General features: G+C 38.9%; 1 protein-coding gene across 2 annotated transcripts in view; it reads left to right on the forward strand.

Moving 5' to 3' along the window:
* Positions 1-20026, forward strand: part of grm8a (glutamate receptor, metabotropic 8a) — a 275021-nt gene that overhangs the window by 242072 nt on the left and 12923 nt on the right. For both annotated transcript variants that reach the window (XM_067428552.1, XM_067428553.1), the window contains exons 8-9: positions 2669-2808; positions 8246-9181. In XM_067428552.1, the coding sequence (XP_067284653.1) occupies positions 2669-2808; positions 8246-9181 (1076 nt within the window). The remainder of the gene's footprint in view (positions 1-2668; positions 2809-8245; positions 9182-20026) is intronic.

Here is a 20026-nt window from a genome sequence, read left to right on the forward strand (position 1 = left end):
GCTATTGCAAATTTGCAAACACTTTTAAAAAAAAGCACATTTGCTAACACTTTACTTAAAGCTGCAGTCCGTAACTTTTTTGGGTTAAAAATGATCCAAAATACATTTTTGAGCAAGTACATAACCAGCCAGTGTTCAAAACTATCTGCTTACCGTAGCTAGATTTACAGCAGTAAGCTTGTAATAATATTTTTAATTCCAGTGGTACTGGTGGATTTCCCTGGGACATTCAAGCATATGTTTGCTTTTTTTTCCAGCTTTTTTTCTGCTGAACAGGTAAGACATTTCAATGGTTGAATTAGGCTATGTAACAGTAGCACAGTAGCACACCTGTTCGCTTAATTCATGCAGTTAAGGAGTTTTCCTTTGTTGTGCCTTTCTCGTTTTGCCATATTCATTATGGTAACATCAGTTATTTTGTGCTTGCTATGAGAGGGAGCTTCACCTCTACTCCACATTAATGTGTTGTTATAAACGATTAGAAATTAGACTGCACAGAACTGGAAACTGTACTGTCACGCAATCCTGATAACATTAACAGTTTGAAAAAGTATAATTTGCAGTTTGACGGGATATGATAAATGATCGTTAGATTAATCATCACAATGTATTGCAATGCTTTTTTCTCCTTAGTTGGTCAGAACAAAAGAGGATGAGCTACTTGTTCAGATGACATTCTTATGTCGGTCATACTTTCAAACAGTAAAGTCTGTGATTGGGAATGACAGTATCCACACCGGGTGACTGACAGCGCTTCTCCTGACAGCTGCACATTTGATTCTTCCATGCTTTGCCGACCGGGGCACTACTCACGTAGAGTTGATCATTCCGCGAATAACTGCAATTGCAGTTTTCGAACAGAGATGGCGACAAAGAGGAAAAACTACAGACTGCAGCTTTAAAGCATTTGCATTATAAAAGTATTTTAATGCTTTAATTATGTCTTGTAATACACCTTATAATGCATTTCATTATCTCATAAATAATTTTAACTAATATACATGATATTATTTACTGTATCTATTCTATGGTGCACCTTTAGAAAGTATAATGCATTAAAACACATGACAAACAACCAGTTTCAGATGCAACTAGGAATCTGCTAATATTATAATGGATTGTAACTTTGGTTACTTACAATTGTATATTGAAATCTATAATGCATTATATTGTATATTATGAATACCTTTATAATGCATTATACATACGGCCTTTAAGTAAAGTGTTACCGGAAATAAAAGTTGTAGGACTTTAGGAATATAAAATGCCCTTTTTGGATCATAATCGTAATTCAATTCTCAACATTTGTAATAAATAAAAATTGTTACGTAAGAAAAATGTCAAATAATTTTAACCCCATTTCATATGTTTAATAACTTTCCTAAATTTTGGATGTACAAGGTTGGTTATTGCACTCATAAAACATTCAATCAGTGTTGAAAGGCCTCAGGGCTTCACACTAGAATTTTAGATGTGAATCATAAATATTGAAAAGTAGTTCATTTGACATATTTTAGTTCATTAATTTCATCTGAAAGTGGTTTTCCAAAAGCAGGTTTGAATTCAAGTTTGAGACAAGTAACCAAACCAAGTGCCAAAAACAACATTATTGGTGAAGTTACATGGATGTAGAGGTCAGGTGGTATGTCTAAGATACTCGCCTCAGTGAAAGTTGACTGATTTTATGACCTTTCCACTTTCTTACCTCCTTACAAGGTTTCCAGGATCGTTGCACATATACAGCAGGAGGCTGGATGTATTATTTACACCTGCGGCACCCGATCCTGAACACACTCCTGCACCGCAGCCGCTTCTGTGGAGCTGCGAGAAAGCCTGTGTGATACAAGCCTTTTTAATTCACCTGTTGGGAATTTAGCTATAACAAGTATTGATTGTTTATGTGCTCTACTAGAACAGGTTTTCAGGCTTTAATGTTGATTATTTTCCTCATATTCTCCATTGTTGCGGCTCCTGTCTTCTCAGTCTGTCAGTAACGCTCTGTTTAGTTTCTGTCTCTATGAAGCCCCGCCTTCTGAAAAGCACAATGTGCTCTGATTGGTTGGCTGGAGCTGTGTGTTGTGATTGGTCAAGCTTCGACCATGTTTAGGAAATGCCCCGCCCCTTTAGTGTGCATATGGATTATTTAAATTAGGAATATTGTGATGTGTTTGTTCACAAAAGAAAACTCAAGTCTACAATGGAAACCCAATTTGTGTTGTTTTCAGTCCAAGGGCTGGGGAAATATAGGACTGAACACATGTTGGGTTAATTTTACCCAACAAAAGTGAGCATATTTTTTATTTTTTTACTTCATCATGAATTAATCACAAAAACTACCCAAAACCTGAAAAAATAACCCCTAAAAATGACCTAAATGGCTCAACCCAGGATTTTTTGAGTGTAATCTCAGTCAGTCAGTCAGTCACTTTCACCAGAAGATCCAGCTATGAGTAGGCTATATTTTGAGTAAACATTACTAGGTTAAATCATAGTAATTAAAACATATGCACAGGTGAATTATGCACAATAAAATGCATTTACTGACTTTAATCTCTAGACATGGCTCAGGTGTCTCCTCCAACATTGTGTAAATAGGAAGTTTTTGCCATTTTATTGTCAACAGGACTTAAAAAACATGATTTTAACAAGCTCCTGAACTGTTTTACAGGAAGTGCAGGCACTCCGGTGGTCTTCAATCAGAACGGAGATGCGCCAGGACGATACGACATCTTCCAGTATCAGATCAACAACAAATCGACAACTGAGTATAAAGTGATCGGCCAGTGGACGAACAAACTGCATCTTAATGTGAGTCTTTTCTGGTCCTCATGGTGAAATCCATCTATGCAGTCATGCATCCATCCAGTGTTTTTCACAGTATAATGATGTGCGCATGTTCAAATCTGATACATTCAAGCATAAATGTTTGTAAGACAATCTCCTCTTTGCTGATGATGCATGTGACATGAATACTCTCGGGCCTTCATTAGTCAACGGGGTGGAAGATAAGCTTGTAATGTTGTGTGCCTGGCTCCGAAACAAAACTAATGTAGCCAGAAACGAGTCGTGTTTTCATGGCCAAAAGCTCTCGCAGCAGTGGGGAGAGCGAAGCTGTAGTTTTTCAATACGTACCTCTGGGTGTGTGGGAGGGGAAGTGGTCGCTCTGCAGAACTGTGATCCAGCCTCTAAATCTCACTTCTTAACTCAGGTATCAAACCCGCCCCTTAAGCGCTTAAACAGATCAGGGCTGGATGTGTTACAGAGAGCTGGAGATTTGCATGAAACTCTTTAGCCTAGAAAGATTATGGCTCTGAATAGGGTTAACATTTCATTTACGGAAAACCAATCTGGCAATGGCCAATGAATGTGCTTTGCAATTTTACTCTTGTGTATTTATCTGGGTCACTTTAAAGGGCTTAGTTTACTTATGCCGGGTTTTTGCTACACAATATTTGTGGAAAGGGGCATTATAGGATCCCTTCAAACACTTCCAATACTCATTTTACGCATTTTGCCTTATTGCACTTAAACAGTCAAATACACAAAACATAATGTCAAAATGCCGGCGAGTATTTATGTAAACACAGTCAGTTGTGTTTCAAGTGTAAAAGGAAGCCTGTTTGTAACAGTATAATGGATCTGTCAGGATTTAAAGTGACAGGAGCCTAATAAACCTGCAGCCAAATTATTAGATAATATTGAATATATATATATATATATATATATATATATATATATATATATATATATATATATATATATATATATATATATATATATATATATATATATATATATATATATCCTCATGGTATCGATGTCAGAATTGTGACCAGGGAAATTGCTGCTGCTGCAAAAAAAACCTTGTCAGATTACACGTTGCTTTCCTGACCAATCATCTCTTTCGGTCTGTAACGCCATGTGTAGTGTCATCGAGAAGGCAGAACTATCGCCTGACAGTCGTTGTGAGCGTAAACAAACAATGGCTACCAAAGTGCTGTGATTTGCAATGGATTTCTTGTCGTCTGAAAATCCCCAGAAAGAGTGGTGGGGGTGGGGGGTTGTGTGTAAAACAAAGTCCCTTTAAGACAAGTCATTTCACTCGGCGGTCATCTTTGAAGCGCCTCGCAGTCATGCAAGTGCAGCTGCTATCTCTTTGAATGAGGAAACATCAAATTCTCAAAAACAGTTCGGCAAGCCTACTATTAAATTTCGTATTTGAAATCACCATTGAAATCTGACAACAACTGTCATAAATTTGGATTCTAAACGCTTGAATCATGACAAAAGCCTGTATTAAGCTAATGCACAGTCCTAAGCACACATGTCTGTTTCTATAGCAACTGGAGCTTCTAATGATGCAGTGATGCGATGACGTTACTAATCAACGATTGGCTCTTTAATTTAGAAGGTGGGGCTTATTCGCCATATTGGGCGCTGCATTTTCTCCCATTCATAGGCCTATTGTCGTAAACGAATCCCAGCGATACCTTACATCAAACAGATCGGACTAAAATCTTTTAGCCTGATTCCGGCATTAGTTCAATTACTTAAAGCAAACATTCAATATGTAAAATTACTGAAGCATTTATAAAGCCTATTCTTTCCACTCAGATGCAAAAGATTGAGGATGTGTAGAAATCATCACATTTTGTGTGTTTTCTTAAGTCAGATTGCTTAGAAAAGCAACTGCACATCTCTCCTCAGCTAGTCACAGTTTGAAGGATTTGATTTCTGTTGCACAAATCATGTGGGACGAGTTCTGCTGCAACATTTACTTCAAATCCCTATAACCCTGAGTAATACTGATGTATGTAAATGGTTAGCATTGATTCTGACAGCGTTTGAACCTCAAAAACCCTTCTTGTTCCCCATTAGTGTGTCTTTGGGATGAATTAAACAGCCTAATTGTGAATGGTCAGTGAGGCTTTTGTTTCAGACCGAATGGGAGGAATCAAATGAAGGGATTTGGTCGTTCAATTATTCTTAAATACCCTTTGTACCCTTTTATGTGATAAGTCAAATTAAACTTCTGTTCATTTGCAAATTCTGTCTATTTTCATTTTAATATGCCCCTTCTTTTTTTGCTTCTCTAATTAAAGCCAATCTGTTTTTGCCAGGCATAATTTGTCTCAAAGCATGAATAATTAATTCACAGCCTCCTCTGTGCAGCAGCAACAGCGAGACTATAGAGCAGAAATCTTATATATATATATATATATATATATATATATATATATATATATATATATATATATATATATATATATATATATATATATATATATATATATAAACCAATCAGGCATTATATGATATTCCTAATATTGTGTTGGTCGGCTAAAACCGCCTTGACCCGTCGAGGCCTGGACTCCACTAGACCCCTGAGGGTGTGCTGTGGTATCTAACAAGATGTTAGCAGCAGATCCTCCAAGTTGTGAGGTGGGGCCTCTATGAATCGGACTTGTTTGTTCAGCACATCCCACAGATGCTCGATTGGTTTGAGATCTGGGGAATTTGGAGGCCAATGCAACACTTCAAAATCATTGTTGTGCTCCTCAAACCATTCCTGAAGCGTTTGTGCTTTGTGTCAGGAGCATTATCCTGCTGGAAGAGCCACAGCCACCAGAATACCGTTTCCATGAAAGGCTGAACATGGTCTCAGCAATGCTTAGGTAGGTGGAGCGTGTCAAAGTAACATCCACATGGATGGAGGACCCAAGGTTTCCCAGCAGAACATTGGTCAAAGCATCACACTGCCTCCGCCGGCTCGCCTTCTTCCCATAGTGCATCCTGGGGCCATGTGTTCCCCAGGTAAGCCACACACACACACCCGGCCATCCACGTGATGTAAAAGAAAACGTGATTCCTCAGACCAGGCCACCTTCTTCCATTGCTCCGTGGTCCAGTTCTGATGCTCACGTGCCACAGATGGTGCTTTCGGCGGGGTCAGGGGTCAGCATGGGCACGTAGCTCATCTCTTTGATCGGACCACACGGGCCAGCCTTCGCTCCCCACGTGCATCAATGACCCTGTGGCCGGTTCTCCACTGTTCCTCTTGGAGCACTTTTGATAGATACTGACCACTGCAGACCGGGAACAGCCCACAAGAGCTGCAGTTTTGGAGATGCTCTGACCCAGTCGTCTAGCCGTCACAATCTGGCCCTTGTCAAACTTGCGCAAATCCTTACGCTTGCCCACTTTTCCTGCTTCTAACACACCAACTTTGAGGACAAAATGTTCACATTATATATATATATATATATATATATATATATATATATATATATATATATATATATATATATATATATATATATATATATATATATCAGATATATGTAACTGTATGTACAATACAATTGCTTATACTACTGGGATGTTGAATCATTTAACCTGATTTGTTGACGAATGTTCTAAGGTGTGCAATAATTTCCAGGGAAACGCTCAGCTAAAGTAGTTCCAGGCAGGTCTTGACCACATTACAGTTCCATATCACTCCGCCAAATGATTTCAGTTATTACAAAGGTCCTACAACAGCAAAAAGAACCAAAACCCATAACGACACTGACCAAGAAAATAAATATTTTAAATAATAGGATAAAATCCACAAATTATTTCCAATTTTTTTGACACAAAATTAAGTTTTATCATGTATGAAAAGCACACACTCTATCTCTCACTCTCACAAAGGCACACTCATACAGTACAGACACACACTCGCAATGAAACATGATGTCAGTGCGGCTCTATAATAGATTAGCAACTTAAAAGCTACATGAAAGTTCTGGAAATGTTTGTATTTTCACACACACTTAATCTCTCCCTCCCTCCCTCCCTCTAATAACTGCATAAATTAATTCATTATTCTGCTTTCAGTGGCTGAATCCTCCGTTATTAGCTCTAAAATTACATTTAGGAATTAGCAACAGAGGCGTGGGGTGAGATGCGTAATAAATTAGTCCTGCAAACAGTGTTTTAAGGAGAAAAAACCTGACAAAGTCTTCAAATACATCCTCTGAACAATGTCTTGAAGTGTGTTAACCATAGTATGGTAGTAGTAGTAGTAGTAAGTGGAATAATTGACTCTGGTCAAATGAATTATTAGAAATTACCACCGTGACCGCATTACCCCCTCAGGTGTGCATTATTTGTAATAAAGCAACACCCCGTCATCAGTTATTCCTTACTTAATAGACATATTGCAGCCAATCTCTGGGTTTGTCATTTTATTTATTTAATCTCAAATGCCTCTGGCACAAGTTTGTCCCAAAATATATCTGTCATCAGAGTTGCGCCCGGGAGCCAAACTGAAGCTGCACTTAAAAGAGCAACACAGGCTTCTTATTTTCCACAGCTTTCAGACACTGATGGGTAATGATTTATTCCTCAAATATGACACAACCTACATTGGGTCTGATACATCTGTGTTGGTAATGAGACTTCTTTTGAATGCGCCTCTACCTCTTCATCTTTGATGGGACTTCTTTTGTTTTTTATCCTTTCCATGTGGACATTTTCTGTTTACAGTGTGTATGTGGGTCACATTATAGGGCTCCAGTTACCTACTGAAAAAACAACACTGCAAAAATGCTTTTCTTACTTTGTCATTTTGTTTTGTTTCTAGTATAGATATCTAACAATTCTTAAATCAAGATGCATTTACTATATAAGTAAAACAACATAAGATATTTTTTTCTTATTTTGTTGAAATTAAAATCAAAATGAAGTGAGTTTTTGCTTAAAACAGGCTAAATTTTCCGTCAATGGGGTGAGAAAAATAATCTTGTTTCTGATTGAAATCTTGTTTCTTGTTTTAGTCCCAAACAGAAATAAGATTATTTTCTCACCCCATTGGCTGATAACAAAAACTCACTTCATTTTGATATGTTTCCCCAGAAAACAAGAAAAGAATATCTGTTATCTAGTAAAGGCATTTTTCTTGATTTAAGAAAAATTTGATAATTGGACTGGAAACAAGAAAATAAAATATTGAATAAGAAGAGCATTTTTTTGCAGTGTAACAATTCAATTGCTAAAGCAGTTATATTCTTTCCACTCGGATGTAAAAGACTGAGGGTTTGTAAAATTAAACAACATTTTTAGGCATTTTTTGCATGTTGCCATGCAGTTTCTAGGTTGGTGTGATGCGTATGTGTGGCTAATAAGACTTCTCTTGAATGCAAAGTCTCTTGATTTAACACTACGCTCCTGGTCTTCAACTTTTCTCATTGTTCTTTTGCAGGTGGATGGCATGCGCTGGCGGAGAGGCGACTCCACCTTTCCTGCATCGGTGTGTAGCGTGCCTTGCCAAATGGGTGAAAGGAAGAAGGTCGTGAAGGGTGTACCTTGCTGTTGGCACTGCGAGCGATGCGAAGGCTATCACTTCCAGGCCAGCGAGTTCAGCTGCGAGCTGTGTCCGTACGAGCAGCGTCCTGACCGCAATCGCACCGGATGCATCCCCATCCCGATCATCAAACTCGAGTGGCACTCTGCCTGGGCGGCTGTGCCGGTTTTCGTTGCGGTTCTTGGCATCGTGGCTACAAGTTTCGTGGTGGTCACTTTCGTCCGTTACAATGACACGCCCATTGTCCGTGCATCCGGCCGGGAGATGAGCTACGTGCTGTTGACGGGCATTTTTTTGTGCTATGCCATCACCTTCTTGATGATCGCCACGCCGACTTTGGCCGTATGCTCCTTCCGCCGGGTGTTTCTGGGCTTGGGCATGTGCTTTAGCTACGCGGCTCTGCTAACCAAGACCAACCGCATCCACCGCATCTTCGAACAAGGCAAGAAGTCGGTGGCCGCGCCACGCTTCATCAGTCCCGCTTCCCAACTGGTCATCACCTTCAGCCTGATCTCAGTGCAGCTGCTTGGCGTGTTTGTTTGGTTCGCCGTCGATCCACCTCACACGGTTGTGGACTACGGTGAGCAACGCACGTCCGATCCAGCGAAGGCCCGCGGGGTTCTCAAGTGTGATATCTCAGACCTGTCGCTCATCTGTTCACTGGGCTACAGCATCCTTTTAATGGTCACATGCACTGTTTACGCCATCAAGACCCGTGGTGTGCCAGAGACCTTCAACGAGGCCAAACCAATTGGATTTACTATGTACACTACCTGCATCATTTGGTTAGCTTTTATACCTATCTTCTTTGGCACCGCACAATCAGCAGAAAGGGTAAGTGAGATTTACCAATTCTGAAACTAAACAAATGCAAATTATTTCCTTTCATAATGAATGTGTGTACCCTAGTTGTTCTCTGATGTATAGAGTATATTTTAGGGCCTGTCCACCCGGAGACGTGTTTAACTCATAGACCGTAAAAAAAAATGGACGACGCGACATCACCCGTTTCCGCTTGGCAGAGTTGAAGCTTTCAGGTGGCCTCCATGGCGCTGACATCTTGGGACCGAGTCTGCGCAGTAGAGAGCAGGAAGTACAGTCGCGATATCAAAAGCCCGCCCACACTCTCACAAATGCAGAACAATAAATTATGTTGGTGTGAAATAAACAGTTATGGAAATGTAGAAATTAAAGCTAAAGCTGTAATCTGCTCCCAAAAATCCTGAAAAAAGTCTGTTAGTGCCTCAGTGACAACTTCACTCAGAGAAGACGTCGATCTCAGCTGTCAATCATGACGTCACACACCCCCCCCGTTTTTATAGCATCAGATAACTAACTAAAACTAAACTTATTTTAAAAATGAACACTTGAAATGAAATCATCGTGATGATAACTGCCTTCAATGACATAAACTAACTTTGGGGAAAAAATATTTGTAGTTTAATTGTATTGTTTAGTTTGCCTCGCGTCCATTAGAAAACACAGAGGGGCGGCTATACTGGGACCGGTCACCGGGGGGGTGATCGAGGCGCGAAAGCTTCAGTTTCTAAAAGAGGGGTGCTGCAGGCCTGGTTTAGCTGTATATGTATACATTTTCTATGGTATCAGCGTTTCGTTCACACGGATCCGGTGTTTTGAAAGCATGAATCCGATATTTTCTGAAACCGGGTCCCAGAGTGGATGAATCTGAAAACGACATCATCTTACGTTTTCGTGTGTACAGCCAATCCGTATATTTTGTGAAACGGTGATATGTCTAGCACAGTGAAAGTGTTAAGAGATACAACTACAGGCACTAGGCATGCAGATATCAATATCGCTTCATTTAATTACCGTATTTGCATTATTGTAACGGTAGGTTTAGGGTTGGGGTAGGTGTAGGCGTTAATAAAACATATCTGTTAAGTAGCAAATGTATTTATTGTTATTTTATCATAAGATTTTGCCTCATCTCCAACCACTGCTATACCCTTCTAGCCACAACTCTTCTTCTTCATTTTTAGTGTATTTCTGTGGGAGAATTACAGCACCACACACTGGCTTGGCATGTATACTACACCGGTTTGAGTCGGTTTTCGGGCAGCTTGAGTGTACGCAGATGTTTCTTGAAACAAGGAAAAAAAAAAGATCGGATTGGGAAATCTCTGGCTTCCTGTGGACAATTGCAAAATATATTGAAATATTTAGAGAGTGCAGGGAGACACTCATTTGCAGTGCTTCCTGGGAGTGGATGGGGCTAAAGAGAAAACTTTGATTGGTGGAATTTTCTGTACATCATGATGGGTATTGTAGTTTTTCACTACGAATTCCGCTGTTAAACTCAATTATTTTAAAACTAAGTTGAAATAATGTGGGCTAACGGGTTTAGCAGAATCAAACACCATCGATTAACAACTTCGTAGCTCACAGTAGGGCTATCTTTAAAGATTTGTATTTTATTGTTAAAGATCAATTTCACTATGGAGAAAATGAATGGAGTTTTTACTTCTGGAACCCGACTGTTGCACTCTTGGTGAAGTCTCGCAGTCCAAAGGACAGATCGTTAACACTGGCTGGTGTTTTAGTTATTATTTCGGCCAGGAAATCCAAACGTTCACCTTTCATTCATCGACATCAAAACGTGGTTTAGTCGTCAACTTTATCTTTGCTATGACATTGACTCAGAAAACCCTATTTTATACAATGTTACCAATGTTAAATATAATATTCTTTCTCAGCCCTGAAACTCAAGCCACTATCTAATGCCACTCCCAGTATGTATTTAAGTAATAAATTTAATATAATAAACATGTGACTAGTCGACTAATGGCTTAAGTGGACAACTACTAGTCGGCTAAAAAATCTTTAGTCAGGACAGCCCTATACTGTATTTAAGACTTCTAGCATCTTAATATGTAATAGCATTATTATACAGGGCCTCTAAATTTGCTTTTGTTTTTAAAGTTGTAATGTTCATCTGACATTTATATTTATTTTATTTCACCTTGTTATTTTGTAATTAGTAATATGATATAAGTAAAAAGTCATGTTGGTCATACTTTAGATTAGGGTCCAATTCTAAATAGTGCTTAGTAATAGTTAGTAAGGTAGTTGTTAAGTTTAGGTATCGGTAGGATTAAGGGATGTAGAATATGATCATGCAGAATAAGGCATTAATATGTGCTTTATAAGTGCTAATAAACAGCCAATATCCTAGTAATATGCATGCTAATAAGCAACTAGTTAATAGTGAGAATTGAACACTAAACTAAAGTGTTACCTTACTTTTTAATACTTTAAGTTTTAGTTAACAATAGTAACACTGTACCTAGTAGTCTGGTTGTTTAGCACTGGTTCAGCAACTACATGAGTCACTTCTCAGATGGCAGGACAAGTTTACATGCGGGTCCAGAGGCCTGATTAATTATGTAATTTTGTATCACTGCATTTTTAAAATTAATATTTGGACTAACTTGAAAAAGTGTGTCCCAAAGAAATTGAGTTTTCTGTCATCTGGTCCTCAAGTCCTTCCATTGGCATTGAGAAGAGAATGCGGTGTGGTGCTGTGAATGTTTATTTCTGTGTGTGTGAGCTATAGGTGGCAGAATATTGCTGTGGGCTACAGGTAATAACATCGCCTGCTGGTTATCCTTTCACCTGACCCAGCAGGCGATAGCCTTCTGAAAATTTCACATGTTAAAAGGGTAACCTAAAGAAGCCGAGATCAGGGTTTTACTGAGGCTGATGGATATTAGCTTCAGGTGCTCAGTAGGAAACAGACAAATGGGTGAGAGGCGATCGGGTGGGTGGCGATATTGATCAGACGTTTTGCAACTCAAGAAGCTTCTCTGAAATGTTTGAAGACTCTGGGTAGCTTAGCCCTAAAAGAAAATGCCTTCATTATTTATATTCCAGACCTGTATGCTGTTAGTATTGCAAGTTTGGAACAACATGAGGTTGAGTAAACAATGACAGAATATACATTTTTTGGATGAATACATTTTTTTAAATGTGTTTTTAAAGCCGTAGAAGTATAATTTAAATGCAAACATAGTTATTTAGTGGTTATTCGAATGCAAAAACTCAATGTTTGATTTCCTATCATCACAGTGGTTCATGATAAAAGCTCATTGCTCTTTAGTCACATTAGCCTCTCACTGTGACTGCTGCGCTGTGTGCTAGACAATTACGGATATACCAATTATTCCTTACACTAACAAGCTTATTTATATTCTTATTTAATGCTAGAACTGTGGGATAGATGGCGTTCTATTAACAAAGACCCCCAACCCTTCGCATAACTCAAGATAAGAAAGCAACGACATGAATCATTTGATAAGGAAACAAAAGGCATCTTATTGAAAAAATGAGCAGTTCCCCTTTGTCACGAATAACAAAAACAGGTCATTGAGTCTGTTTTTATTGAACTGTTGTCTGATCGGCAACCACGCCAAGCGAAAAGACTTCATAATTGGTTTGTAATGAAAAAAATGACTAGCCCTGAATTAATATCATTACAAAAAGTCAATGTCGTATCAGTTGCAGCATTTGTGAAATGAACCACAGTGAAGGAGTAGATAAAACTGCACCGCCTGTAAAATATGCTTCCATTATTAAGAATGTGCTTTGGTTAATGCTTCAAAAATCAATTTGCGTGGATTTTCATTGTGGCGACTATTACCTCTCCATTTTCCACCGGCATAAAGATATCAAGTCTGATACGATCTGCCCTCCTGCATTTGAGAATGGTACCCCCCCCCCCCCCAAAAAAAAAAAAAAAACCAATACGTGCACTTTGACATTTCCTCTGCGGAATCATAAAGAGTCAATAAAGTGCTGCATGAACAGCGACCGGCTCCTCAGGAAATCAATGCCTTCCAAAGGTGACTGGTTAAGATAATCACTCCACATATCTGTAGAATCAAATTACGGGTCTCGCATAAATCACTGCAGATCATTTTATTGGGTTTTGTTAAGTTCACTGTGTGACCCGATCTCCATTCGGGAGCACCCATGCGTTCCTCATATATTTGAAACGTATGGTAAATTGATTCAAGCTTAGGTTATTTAGTCAAGTTTACTTTGCATTGACGTAACTGAAGTGGGTGAGTCTCTGTAGAACAATATAATAGCTGTTAGCCAAAATGTACGTTATTAACAGTCATGAAGATGACGTGGCGTCTCTCTCTCTCTCTCTCTCTCTCTCTCTCTCTCTCTCTCTCTCTTTCTCTCTCCCCCCATATAGGACTGTTTTTGTAATTGTAAAAGATTTGTTTGAGGTTGGCTCTGCATTTCGCATTAATCACTGGCAGATCATTTTATTGTTTTTTTTTTTTTTTTTCATTTCACCGTGTGACCCGATCTCCATTCGGGAGCACCCATGCGTTCCTCATATATTTGAAATGCATGGTAAACTGATTTAAGCTTGGGTTATTTACATTTTTTAAAAGCCAAGATTACCTTGCATATATATAATTGAAATGGGTGAGTCTCTGCAACAATATAACGGCTGTTAGCCAAAAATTAACATTATTAACAGTCATGAAGATCACGTCGTGCACCATGTGGCCCGGTCTCCATTTGGGAGCACCCATGTGTTCCTCATATATTTGAAATGCATAGTAAATTGAATTTAAGCTTAGGTTGTTTTGATTTTTTTAAGTCAAGTTTACTTTGCATTGATGTAATTGAAGTAGATGAGTCACTGTAGAACAATATAACGGCTGTTATCCAAAATTTACACTATTAACCATCATGAAAATTCAGTTTTGCCCCATTACACAGGGCTGCTGTTGTTATTTTAAAAGATTTGATGAGGTTGGCATGTTGTAAAAATCAAATTAGGGATCTCACAAAAAAAAAATTGACAGGTAATTTTATCGGGTTTTGTTAAGTTCACCGTGGGACCTGATCTCTATTTGGGAGCACCCATGTGTTCCTCATATATTTGAAACGCATGGTAAATTGATTTAAGCTTAGGTTGTTTTGATTTTTTTAAGTCAAGTTTACTTTGCATTGATGTAATTAAGTGGGTGAGTCTCTGTAGAACAATATAACGGCTGTTATCCAAAATTCACATTATTAACAGACATGAAAATGCAGTTTTCCTTATTATACAGGGCTGCTGTTGTGATTGTAAAAGATTTGTTTGAGCTTGGCATGTAGTAGAATCAAATTATGGGGCTTGCATAAATCACTGGCAGATCATTTTATTCGATTTTGTTCATTTCACTGTGACCCGATCTCCATTCGGGAGCACCCATGCGTTCTACATATATTTGAAACGCATGATAAATTGATTTTAAGCTTGGGCTATTTAGATTTTTTTCAAAATCTAGTAAAGTCAAGTTTACTTTTCATTGATGTTACTGAAGCGGGTGAGTCTCTGTTGAATGAATTAACTGTCACATATGCTCTGTGTCTGTCCTTGGATGTTTAAATTGAAGTGTTTCCTGGGCTTTTTGTAGTTTTTCTTGTTGATTAGTCTCCTCAGGTGTTTCCCAGGTGAATCCACACCCCTTGTTCTATTATTAAGCTAGTCTACCCTGTGTGTATATATAGTGCTTGTGTCTTACTGGTGTTTGTGGGTTGTTAATGGTTGCTTCTAATTCTTGTATCCAAGTGGTCTTTTTTAATCCTGGAGTTCTTTGTTCAGTGCGTTATTTTATTAAAAACCCTGCATTTAGACCTTCGCCTTTGCCTGCTTTCTCCAGCACAATACCAAAACGGCTGTAAGCCAAAATGTACATTATAAACAGTCAAGAAAATGCAGGTTTTCCCTATTATACCGGGCTGTTTTCGTGATTGTAAAAGATTAGTTTGAGGTTGGCATGTTGTAGAATCAAATTACGGGTCTCGCAAAAATTGATGCCATATAATTTTATTGGGTTTTGTGAAGTTCACTGTGTGACCCGATCTCCATTCGGGGGCCCCATGCGTTCCTCATATTATTTGAAATGCATGGTAAATTGATTTAAGCTTGGGCTTTTTAGTTTTTTTTTAAGTCAAGTTTTGAGTCTTTGTAGAACAATATAAGGGCTGTTAGCCAAAATTTATGGAAATGCATTTTTTTTCTCCGTACAGAGCTGTTTTTTTGTAATTGTAAATGATTTGGCTCGGTGTGCTGCAGGAGCATGTAAATGCACATTTCAAGCGGATCAGTGGGTGAAATACATTGATATGCACAGTAATATTACAACATGATCTGAAACGTGGCAAAGTTCTTAGTAACTGCACTCCTGTTATGGTAATCCTCTCGTGGGTGTAAGCATAATCTCGCTGGAGCGTGAAATATTGTATTATTTTTCTGTGATGAATGATGTTATGAAGATTTAAGTTTGCATAAGGAATATTATGCCTGAAATAACACAAGCAGCCTGCGCAGTAATTTCAATTACTCCATCTGAGACACCGTACCTAAACTGGATCTTTATGTGACATTTAGATGTTTTTGTTTCACTTTCGTGTCTTTAATTCCTTAAAGGCCAGCTTTGTTCACAATTAGTTCTGTTTGCTTTGTTCCTCAGGGAGTTGTGAATCAAAGACCAAGTGTTTTCTTCAGAAAATGAAAATCAAAACTAATTTTCTCTACAATCTTTGAGACTACTTTCCTTATTGCACTAGATATTTGCCATTTTGGTGACTTGGGAAATAATATTCTGCTATTTAGATCCTGTAAAAAGAATATCCGCCCCATTTGAACTTTAGAAATGTGCTAGCTAAGGCTGTCGCTTCTTATTTGTAATATATCATATCTGTTCTGGACAGACACACACAGTTATATCACGCTGTGTAGGATCATGCTGCGCGGAGTGGAAGCCGTATTACCTCAGATTAGATAAGCTTTCGTTATATTTGCGCTGCTAATATCATCATACATGAAGGCGAACCTGCCACAAAAAGCCCTGGTCATAATTCATCCTCCCCGGCAACTTCTCCGCTGATGATATTCCCACCGGTCGAGAGAGTGACGGCCCGGGTCCTTAGTGTGCCTCACGCTGTGCTATTAATCATGGCTAATCTGTGTGCAATGGAGAATCGCCTCCGCAGCCGTGACTTCACCAGAGAAGAATAGGAAGAATAGCTCAAGGTAGAGTCACAACAGTGAACGATAAGCCAAGGATCAGGTCAGCTGCAGTCATGCAAACAACACATTAGTGTGAAAAGCCATTGGCTTTAGTTTGAATGGTTTCATTATTGCTTTCTCAGTCACTAGAAATGCTCTCTAGTACACATCTATAATGTCTCTCAGTGGCCATTTATAAGAATTTAGAATTTAGTAATAAAGAAGTATTACATATACATACATACACACACACACACACACTCATTCACTCACTCACTCACTCGCGCACACACACACACACACACTCACACACGCTCACACTAACACACACACACACACACACCACTGTTCAAAAGTTTAGGGTCAGAAAATTTTTTTGTGTTTTTGAAGGAAGTCTCTTCTGTTCACAAAGGCAACATTTAACAAAAATACTGTGAAAAATCACACAGTATACAAATATTTTCAAAATGTGCTCAAAAACTGACAGGGCATGTTTGAACGAGAATGACGTTTGTGAGTGACACAATATCCAAAGCAAATGCCTTCAGCTCCTTCTGTAAACGACAGCTGTCAGACAGAGTTCCAGTTACAGGCCTGAGATCAGCTGGAATCACTGACCAGTGTCATCTTTCCTGTTCGATAAACACATTCATTTGGCTAATTGACCACTATTAAAAAATCAATGTGTAATGTGAAAACCGTGTGTGTGTGTTTGCAATGGGTTCCTGCGCACTGTCAACACGTCTCATAAAGCCTTAGTTATGTGCAAATGCCTTTGACAAGCTCTGACTTTTCACAAGATTTGGTTGCGCTTTAATGAGAAAACCTTGGAAAACAAATGTTCAAAAGCATTCCTGCTCTTAGTGTGAAGCATTCATTGGTGCATGTTGTTTCAAACGCAAAATGTTAGTGTTTCTAATATTTCATCAAAATGTAATAACCTGCTCCGGTGCTATAATGGCTTTTAGTCGACGTCACAATCCTTCATATCTCCAAACACCTGCTGCCAGTCGGGCATGCAATGCATACTCTTCATGATCTAATCAATTATTGCTGCATTTGTTCTCTTGTTGAGAATTCAGTTTCACTTGGAAATTAATCCAAGAATATTTTTGTTTTGTTTTTGCACATAATATACCAACACAAAGTGAAACATCTGAACAGAAGGGCTGTATCTGCGTTATCATACGTTATTGTAATGTCTGCAATTATAAAAGTATGACTTCTAACTCATTCGCCTTAAGCACAGAGAACCTACATTATGCAACCACAATCAAACACAATTCAAATAGTACTTTGTGTGCAATATACCATATCATATATAAAACACTTTTTTTGCCTAGGTGTGTGCGTGTGTGTGTGTGTGTGTGTGTGTGTGTGTGTGTGTGTGTGTGTGTGTGTGTGTGTGTGTGTGTGTGTGTGTGTGTGTGTGAGTGAGTGAGTGATGGGTAGGTTTAGGGGTAGGGGCAGTGTGGAAGGATAGAATGTACAGATTGTACGGTATAAAAAGCATTACGTCTATGGAGAGTCCCCTCATAGATAGTGAACCAGACGTGTGTGTGTGTGTGTGTGTGTGTGTGTGTGTGTGTGTGTGTGTGTGTGTGTGTGTGTGTGTGTGTGTGCGTGCATGCGTGCATGCGTGCGTGTGTGTATGGTTGTGTATGGTAAGGAGCCAGAGATTTTAGGATAGATTAAGAAAGAGATTTGTCACTGTATTGCTTTATTGTGTCTATGACAGTCCTAAACTCTAAACTTATGTTGGGAGCTACTAAATTAATAAGAAGCATTTTTCCCTATCGTAATATAATTGGATTCTTCTCAGTCTTCAGCGGTAAATTCTGCGATCAAAAACATTCACTTGAGGGGTTCCTTCACCAACATCCATTTCCTCTGGTTTTATGACATCCACATACAATCTGATAAATTACACATTTGAGTTGTTTTTGAGAGCATGTGCTCGTGTCCCAGTCAGATTTGAGGGGCTGTTTTTGCCTGACCTTTACCTGGGCAGTCCGTGTTTAGTGTTTAACATCTGTTGAGTGTGTTGTGTTAGCGTGTTAGTGCACTGCTGCTGACATATGTGCGGCTAATCTTGCATTGATTAATTGTCGCGCAACTGTGTGCCGAGCGATTGGGTGAACAGATGGGTGTCATTCTCACTCCCATCTCTCTGATAACACACCTGAATGGGAATGTCAGCTGCTAATCGCTACCACGAGCCTGTGCTTAACCCGAGTGCGCATCCATCGCTGTCTACATAGACGACAAACTTCTAAAGATGCACTGATAATCAATGAGATTAAATCACTGGATGTTAAAGTCACCATGAAATCAAAATGGGCAATTATTGTTGATTATGCAGTACTGCAGTGTGTATTTTAAATGATATATCCACATTTTTATTAATGTGCCTCGTAATCTTGAATCAGAATAACTTCCCCTCCCTTTTTCAGCTCATCTCTTCTCTGATGATGTAGGCAAGGCAACCTGTCACTCACGAGATTGACCAAAAGCAAACCACAACCATCCAATCAATTCCACACGGATGAAATCAAGCCCTGCCCTCCATTTTCTCTTGTTTGCAAAGCGTTTCTCTCATACACGTCACAATAGAGAAGAACTTCAGTTTCATGACAACTTTAACAAGTCATTGTTAGCAGTTAACACAGAATACTATGTTATATGCTTTTTACTTCTGTTCCACTAAGTTAAATAAGTCATGAAAACAATTTCATGTTGATTTAAAAGTTTTGAGGGGTGGTTGAACTGTTTTGTGAAGTTAATTTCTTCAGACAAAGATTCGCAAACATTTAAGAGAGCTTTTCCACTCTGATGCAAATCTGTTATGAGCATTAATTGCAGATCATGTAACTCTCTCAAATATGATATAATTGAGCACTGCTTTCGAGACTCTGCCTAGTTGGAGCTTCTGACCCAACAATTTATTTTAAACGGTTTCCTTTTTTAATTCGTTCAAAGATGGAAATCTCACGCACCTGTTTATGGTGACCAGCAGATTTTGCTATGGTGCCGGTGTGTTTTTCTCACTGGTGTTAAAATATGCCTCAGCAACAGCTGAAATATTGACTCTTTCTTATACAATGAAAGCACAGGGCAGCTCTCTCGCACTGAATGGCATTACACAAAACTATTTTTCCAGTTCGGTTCCGTTCACACAGCAAACCTTTTCTGAAAACGCAGTTGAGAGTCCTGAAAAAGTACAGGTTTGTGAATTTGTTTAATGCTGTTGTCACTGCTGCAAACTCTCATATATACAAATAATAATTTGAAAAATGTTATTCTCGTGCAGCCACTAGGCCCTTTCCCAGGGCTTCAGCCCAAAGAAGCCAGTGCATTAATGCGCCCACCGGCTAATTCATGACATTTATGCTGAAGATCACGGTTGCATGTGATGCTTATGTGGCCTGTTGATTGACATAAGAAATACTGTAGTTCTGTGATCTGTTTTTTAATTAATTGTACTTTTACTATCCCAAACTCACCTCCAACACATACACAGGAGGTTGTGCTCACTGGCCCAGAAAATAACATGTGCCGTCACCTGAGAAATAGCCTTTACAAACCTGTTCCAATGAGTTCTGTGAGCCGCAGCTTTGGAAACTGAGATCTATTAG

Source organism: Pseudorasbora parva, chromosome 20, assembly GCF_024679245.1.
Source record: "Pseudorasbora parva isolate DD20220531a chromosome 20, ASM2467924v1, whole genome shotgun sequence".
Taxonomy (NCBI): Eukaryota; Metazoa; Chordata; class Actinopteri; order Cypriniformes; family Gobionidae; genus Pseudorasbora; species Pseudorasbora parva.